Source organism: Mytilus edulis, chromosome 10 (genome assembly GCF_963676685.1).
Source record: "Mytilus edulis chromosome 10, xbMytEdul2.2, whole genome shotgun sequence".
Lineage (NCBI taxonomy): Eukaryota > Metazoa > Mollusca > Bivalvia > Mytilida > Mytilidae > Mytilus > Mytilus edulis.
The window spans coordinates 44,949,003-44,957,879 of NC_092353.1; the positions used below are offsets into that span (position 1 = coordinate 44,949,003).

General features: G+C 34.3%; 1 protein-coding gene across 1 annotated transcript in view; it reads right to left on the reverse strand.

Moving 5' to 3' along the window:
• LOC139491270 (dynein axonemal heavy chain 5-like) overlaps window positions 1-1,842 on the reverse strand; it is an 81,958-nt gene extending 80,116 nt beyond the window's left edge. Inside the window, exon 1 of the mRNA XM_071278812.1 lies at window positions 1,654-1,842. Within this exon, the coding sequence (XP_071134913.1) occupies window positions 1,654-1,762 (109 nt within the window). The 5' untranslated portion in view covers window positions 1,763-1,842. The remainder of the gene's footprint in view (window positions 1-1,653) is intronic.
• Between the last annotated feature and the right edge of the window lie 7,035 nt (window positions 1,843-8,877).

Genomic DNA, 8,877 nt, shown 5'->3' on the forward strand with positions numbered 1-8,877 from the left:
TCAAATATATGTAGCACACCATACATTTGTATAAGCATTTACAATGTTACATTACATGTTATGTCTCTTATAAAATTATTAAGATACCGGTACATGTATATCATTTTTTTTTAAATCTTTTATTATACATTTGTATATGACTCTCTTAACTGCAGAACACTTAAGCTCTTATAGTTTCCTATTATTTTTGGACAATTTGCATGGTTTGCTTTTGTAAATGTCAAAATTTCATAAGGGCTTGCTCATTGTTGAAGGCTGTAAGATGACCTATAGCTGTTACATGTATTTTCTGTGTCATTTGGTCTCTGGTGGAGAGTTGTCTCATTGGTAACCATACCACATCTTCTTTTTTTACGTCAAGAGGTTCAGTTCAGCATTGCAGCTAGGACTACATTTTGTATCTAGACATGCTTTGAAATAGTCAAATTAATACATGTAGCTGTGACCTACTGTAGGTCACTTCACAGTAAGTATGGTTACAATGAATAGGGGGCAGATTTTTTTTTTAAAAGGGTGGAAAAAGTATGTCTGATACATTTGTACAAATGTAGTAAGGGAAATCCAATATAAAAAAGAAGATGTGGTATGATTGCCAATGAGACAACTATCCACAAAAGAACAAAATGACACAGACATTAACAACTATAGGTCACTGTACGGCCTTCAACAATGAGCAAAGCCCATTGTGGCATAGTGGGCTATAAAGGCATGTTTCCCAGCAACTGCTCTGTTTTATAAATGATTTTCGTTATTTTGAAGACAATTTCTACCTCCATTATGAACATATATGCCCCATTCAGTCTGCACGGTTAGCCACTAGTCCGATGCCCCAGACTAGTAAAATTTCATTCGGACTAGTAAGTTTTTGCAAAACTTTGTTTGGCCCAATCAGAAAAATGTCAGAATATTGGTCTTCGGACTAGTAGTTGAAAAAGTTTTTGGTCCAGACTGCCCATTGAATATTTATATTAATAAAACAGAACTAACTGTGAAGGGGCCTAGCCCTATGATGATGTCTTGAAAAGCTATTTAATTGTTTGTCTTCGATGTCTTTCTACACCTTAAATTGCCTTTCAGGACACCTTAATTATTCTATGGCTAGCTTCGGAATTGAATTTTACTTCAAACGATTGACATACTACATGTAGCTAAGCCAGTTGCGAAACCGTAGCTCTTCTGTCCTTTTAATTTTGGACTTTTTGCGGACCATGGACATGGTGCTGCTGCAGAACTTTACTATATGTACTAAATGTATACAGCACTTGAGAATGTAGAGCCTGACAATGCCCTGAGGTGTTTTTTTTATGGGGGAAAAGGGGGGGGGGGGGGTTTGTGTACATCTCCAAGAGGTTAAAAAGTATTATAAAATTTACATTATTAAATTTGTGTAACTACACAAATTTAATTATGTAAATACATTATTGAATGCATCTCGCTTCTGTCGACTATTATTTATAATAGCACCAAAAAGTCCTGGATTTACCAAGTTGATATGTTTCCATACATACATTTAATTTTGAAAAAAAGCATTAATGTATAAAATTCAGATTTTGGTAACTTGCTTTTCTATTTCCTTATAAAATCATTTGATCTTATGCCGTTATAAATCTAAATGGTATTTTTTCGAAACTTGACACTGCAATAATAACTCACTTTTTGAAACAGATACCAACGGCGGACCCACGTCTTGTGGGTCTTGATCGGGTTTCGGACTTGGAGGCTTGGTAGACTCCTTGGTCCCACCATCCTGTACTTCTGACATTTTCTTTTTTCTCCTGTCTCCAATTCAGATAGAATGTATATCCTTCACACTTGAAAACTTAACAGAAGTAAAGTGAAGTTCCGGTAGAGTATTAATCGCTCGCACTTGGCAACGATATAATCCTATTAACATTTGTTTATACCTTTATATAATTGCATACTTTACGTTTTTAAATGTTAAATCGAATGACTGTGTCGTTTTAAAAATCAATTATAGACTATTGATTTCATTGTTTTTCACTAAATATATTTTAGAGGACAGGAAGTAGCGCATTTATTTTACCATTCTGATCTCCTTGGAGACAAGGACGCTGTAACTGATTAAAGTTTTCCCCGCGATTTTCAAACACGTTCGGTTTCGGCCTTTTTCCTCCTACTACTTTTATGCTAACAACTATCATATTAAATATAGACTGATATATTACAAATTTAGCAGTTTTATTATAAATTTTATAACAAATGTATAACACGATCGAGGCCCCTATAAGATCCTGTAAGGATTTGTATATACGGCCCGTTGTATAGCAAGAACAGGAACATATATTATTGATATATACATATATTATATACAACTCGTCTAAACATCAACTCAAAAATGTTAGATCTGTAATTTTGCTTTCGCAAGTTTTTTGTTCTTCCCTCGCCAGGATTCGAACCCATGCTACTGAGATATATATCGTGACACCAAACCTGCACTGTATAGACTCTGCTTATATATACTGTTCCCACAATTAAATGACATATACCAGAGATATATAATTTATTTATCACATATTTGTTATGAATACCTTTAAAAAAAAATAGAATAAAAAATGTAAAAATTAAAAGTTCAATAAAAATTGTAAAGCTTAAAAATAAAGAAAAATTGAAATAAATTTAAAAAAAGCAACCTCAATCAGGCATGCGCCAGAAAGTAATCTTCAAAATGTTGATGGTTTTCTGTAACTAAAGAAGAAGACCTTAGGTTTTGCATATGCAATAACCTCAAAATTGCCCGGGGCAAAAAAGAGATATCCATATTGTGCCCTGTACCTAATGACGTGACGTCATTGCATCCTGAACGACACGTTTTTAATAAATTGTTTAAGATTTTACCTTTTATGTATCATTGAATTGTTATAATTGAACTTTTTTCTCTTTTCTGCAGAACTTAAATATGTGATAAAAAGATTATAACATGTCTTTTCCATATTGGCCCGGGTATCATCCCTCGACCCATATCGGCCCTCGGCTAAAGCCTCGATGCCGATATGGGAGTCTCGGGATGATACCAGGGCCAATATGGAAAAAGGCATGTTATAATCTATACGTATTATTGAGGGCCCTCATGGGGTTTTTGATTATGTGATTACTTGGCCGTTTTTTTAATGATTATTTGATTATTAAGCCAAATATTTCATGATTATTTGATTACCTAGGACTGTATTTTTAGTTTATGATTATTTGATTACTAAAAATAAGCACATATTTAATGATTATGTGATTATATTGGCAAAAAAATGGTGATTATGTGATTACTAGGACCCCCCCATGAGGTGCCTCATTATTTATCTCTATATACGACTTTATGATATGTTAAAGTCTTGTCAGACATGAGCCGCAGATCTTAGACACGTCATGAAAACTTTATTTCAGCCTGATCCTTTCAATCGATCTTTATATAAAACAGTTGATACTACAAAAAAGCAAACGGTAGCAGTCAATGGTGGATCCAGGGAGGGTTCCGGGTTGCATTTGAATTGGGAGATATGGATGGACACACCCCCCTTTTATCCTGGGTTGGGACCCCATTTTGAAAATGACTGGATCAACTCATGACAGCAATAAGTTCAACAATCATATACATTTTGTATGTAAATTATATAAAAAAAAAAAAAATTGTTATTGTACTATATTATATTAGCCATCCGTGATGATATCGATATCACCCTCAGTTGCATTGCTTTATAAGCTGACTCGGAACCCTTAAGTCTAATATGTTTCGTCATGTCTCGTAAAAAAATACACATACATCAGGGTTTTTTTCACAGAGGGTTTGTTGTTCTTGAGGTTCATGTATCAGTAAAGTGCATTTGATATGGCATTTTTAACACCAATTCTCTGTAAGGACCAAAAATACATGGCCACGCACGGACATACATTATATTAAACATGCAATCACTTTGTTCCTGTTTAACTAATAAGAGAAAACAACAATTTATTTTTCAATTTTCTTCTTCTAGTTACCATGGAAACCATTTAAATTTGGTATTATTTGATAAAATTCCGTGTTTTTTCATGTAATGGCAAAAACCTAAATATTAGCATTATTTAGTGATTTCTGATAATTTTGTCAGCAAGAAATTGTTACAAAAACTTTTTGAACTATGTGTGTTGCCTTCATATTAAAAATATTGTATTTGAAATCTAAAAAATGCTTTCAATATGATAAAAAAAAAAGATAAAAGTGATGTATTTAAATTTGCTTGAAAAAAATATAATCCACCTCCAAAGACCTCAAACTATACACATATGCTTAGATTTAATACAAGTGAAGAAATGCAAAAAATTAAATAAGTGGGGTAACCAGTCCCTTTTCTGTAAAAAAGGATGCAGTAATTTCTCACACCGTATTAACCCTAACCAATCACTGGGGTGGGGTGGGGTGTGTGTCTGTGGGGGGGGGGGGGCTGTCTCAACATGTGTTTTTGAGTACAGATGTGCAGCTGGGATTTCAAAAAACACCCCATCCATATATTGTAGTCTTGTGAAACCCTAAACCGTAAACGTAATTCATGGCAAAATCATAATCCATTTATATATTCGGTCTCAGTTATAACATCATTAAAAGTTGTTACATTTTGACTGAGTCTTAAACGATTAAAACAGCAATTATACAAAAATTTAATCGAAAGATGAAAATTATTGAACCATTGACATATTACCTAGTTGGTCTTCATTGCCTTCATATAGGAAGAGCCCCCCCCCCGTTCAACCTATATACTCCCTCGTGTAGGGATCTTTGGATTATAATAGTTTGGTTGATACATATGTGATATTGAAAAAGCCATAAGAATAAAGAATATTTACTTTTATTCCAATCAATGGCCCTTGAGGGGCAGCAATACATGTAAAACACACAAAACTATACAATGTAACTGAAAACCCCCTTTTTTCCTATACTGAAGTTCATATAGATAAAGACATGATAGGACTACATATACATTTCTTAATTTTCAATAAAAAATCATGTACATTTAATTCCAGAGAGGACCAGGACCATAAAACGGTAACCATTACAATACTAGTAATCATCGTCATAACGTGTATTAATTTATGTTCGTCTAACATCTAGACATTTAACAACATAATTCTGTCATATTGTGTGTTTGTACATTTTGTAAATAAAGTTGTTTTTTTAGTAAATAACAATTTCAGCAAGAAATTGTTTTTTCATAATTTAGCTTTGGGGTCCAAAGCAAAGGTAGCAAGCGAGAATTGTCATAGTGTGTATTTGTACATTTTGTAAATAAAGTTGTTTTTTTAGTAAATAACAATTTCAGAAAGAAATTGTTTCTCATAATTTAGCTTTGAAATTTAAATCTTTCTAAAATTTGATTAATGAAAATATTTTTTTTTTTTTTTTTTATTGATATTCAAAACTCTATATGTCATTTTTAATAGCTCAAATTCTTGTTTGTTACTAAGTGTGAAAAGCTTTAGGTCAAGAAGAACAAAAGCGATTAGTAAATCAATTTATCTCCTTCATTTTTTGTAAGACCTGATAATAAGGAAACAAACAATTTAGGCCCAGTTTAGAGGACAGAAGGTCAATACTGAAAAGTTGTTATAAATCTACTTTTTCTGGCTACATGAACGTTCACATACTTTATTGTTTTATCCAACATATATACATTCACAGTTCATAAAGCTTATTTACAAAACAGTAAGCATGACAACATACATTAACCTGCAGCTACTCGTAGATCGAGAGCGCGGCGAACCGGTGCGTCACGTCGTTCTCGCTATTTCTCTCCTACCCCTTTCGTTTCAAAAGTAATCTTTATAAAACCTGATCATAGAAACGTTTTTAGGACAGGCACATTTTCCGCATTCTAGTAAATAACCAAACTAATTTTGACTCATTTGAGAGATCTAAAAAAAAAAATATGACAAAAAAATAACCAAACTAATTTTGACTCATTTGAGAGATCTAAAAAAAAATATGACAAAAACTGTTGATCTCCCTGAGAAATATCTTCCTCTCCGATGATCATTTATTCTTGACAACTAGTTTTTAAGTGTTGTTCATCGTCAAAGGCTTTGTATATATATATATAAAGTGTTATACCTGTCTCTTTCTATTATATTCTCTCTATATATATGTATGACACGATTACTGTCATGTTTGACATCCTTTCAAATCACACTGAAGATTCCACGATTACAGTCATGTTTGACATCCTGTCGAATCACACAGAAGATGCCATGATTGCCGCCATGTTTGACATCCTGTCGAATCACTCAGAAGATGCCACGATTACCGTCATGTTTGACATCCTGTCGAATCACACAGAAGATGCCATGATTGCCGTCATGTTTGACATCCTGTCGAATCACACAGAAGATGCCACGATTGCCGTCATGTTTGACATCCTGTCGAATCACTCAGAAGATGCCACGATTGCCGTCATGTTTGACATCCTGTCGAATCACACAGAAGATGCCACGATTGCCGTCATGTTTGACATCCTGTCGAATCACACAGAAGATGCCACGATTGCCGTCATGTTTGATATCCTGTCGAATCACTCAGAAGATGCCACGATTACCGTCATGTTTGACATCCTGTCGAATCACACAGAAGATGCCACGATTGCCGTCATGTTTGATATCCCGTCCAATCACTCAGAAGATATGCCACGATTGCCGTCATGTTTGACATTCTGTCGAATCACACAGAAGATGCCACGATTACCGTCATGTTTGACATCCTGTCGAATCACTCGGAAGATGCCACGATTGCCGTCATGTTTGACATCCTGTCGAATCACACAGAAGATGCCACGATTGCCGTCATGTTTGACATCCTGTCGAATCACTCAGAAGATGCCACGATTGCCGTCATGTTTGACATCCTGTCAAATCACACAGAAGATGCCACGATTGCCGTCATGTTTGACATCCTGTCGAATCACCCAGAAGATATGCCACGATTGCCGTAATGTTTGACATCCTGTCGAATCACACAGAAGATGCCACGATTGCCGTCATGTTTGACATCCTGTCGAATCACTCAGAAGCAATCTTCTTTTCATATGTTCCTTTTCTTTAATTATATTTAATCTAGTGCAGTGTTTGATTGTATAATTTTTATATTAATTATCACAGACTTTATGTGTTTTTAAAAACGAGCTGCTTGTGAGCTATACGACAAACCGTTTTTATTAGCTCATGAGTGAAAAAAAACCCATGAAATTTGCATAAGAAAGATGCGAAATTGCACTATTATTGTATGATTTGCGTCTCGCTACGCTCTGCGACCTGTGTGATATACCAACCCGATGATTTCGTATGAGGTATTGCACGCATGCATGCCCTTTAGAATTTTGTAGTGCATAATTAACCACCAATGACTTACATTGTTTCATGATGACACGCATGTACTAGTACTAATCTTTGAAAATACTTCCATCACTTTAAACACTTAGATCTGCATTTAATTTGAAATTGGACAGATAAATGGTTAGTGAAATTGAACACGAAAAAACGGAGTCAATGATTATATCTAGAAAAAGACCCGGATCATCATCTGTCATTAATTATGTATAGTAATATAAAAACTGTCGAGTCATGCACATACACAATTTGGATTAAGTTTTTCATGCGGTAGCAGCTGGAAAATACAAATTGATGGCACTTTAACAAAAAAAATGTCTGTCTGAATATGTAAAGAATGCATAAGTTTAGAGCGGACAGAAAACGCTTGAAGTCATGTAATTCTCATATTTCGGTCTTTTTTAGAGTCTGCCGTCCGATATTATCTAGAATATTTGACAGATCAAATGGAATACATTGATTATGAGGCAGCACCTATATTTTCTGGGGCTATTAAGTTAACATGTCTACAACTTCTTCCAAAAGAGACCAGGTTTGAAACTATGAAGGAAATGGACAAAAACACAAGCGTATTTTTTTCATCATATAACTAACAATAACCCAAGCCTATACATCTAATTTAGTCCCTACCCACTTTGGTCAATTTCATCCATATGGGACTTGAACGCACGAAACTTGCCTCATATACCTGCACGAACGAATTTTTATCATAACAGTTATCTTCCTTCTACTGTCCGTCTTTGGGACGAGGTTCCAATTTACATTAGAAATTCATCCTTATTAATAAATCTTTTAAGAAGTTTTTGAAGAAAAAACAGGTTGTTTCTACATATTTTCATAATGGTAGTAGACTAGGACCCCTCCTTTTTGGGACGATCAATGTATTTAAATGGGGACATATGGTTGGACCCCCCTTTTTAAATCCTGGGTTGGGAACTCCTCTTTTGAATATGGATGGATCCGCCCCTTAAACACATTGCCGTATACAAGTATCACGTATTTATAGTACCCGAGCGATATGATAGCAATGTATCGTACAGTAGTGAATTTGGTCAACAAGTGTTACTAAGTTTAGTAAAAATCTTTTTTTATGACACCATCCATTTAAATCATATCATACAGGAAAGAAATTGGTAAAAGTAAATTCACTTGTTTTCCAATCATAACAAAACAGTCATATTGTAATGGTTTATGTTAATATATTTTACAATAAAATATTGTTTACATTAAACCCCGTCACAAACTCTTCCTAATAATTTCTTATGTAATAAAAATATTTATAAAAATGAACCCAAACCAATGATGAAACATATTCCAGTCCAGGGGAGGATATGAAAGGAGGACAGCGGGCGCGCACACCTTTCCTCTAAAAGAGGAAATATATCGTTTGTCTGCAAGTGAAACGTCCAAAATTTATAAAGCCGTGTATTTCCATTCTTAAATCTGGGTTCCACCCTTGCTGTTTAATAGTGAGGTATATATTTCAATTAACTTTTTTGAACAATTCAGAAAATGTTT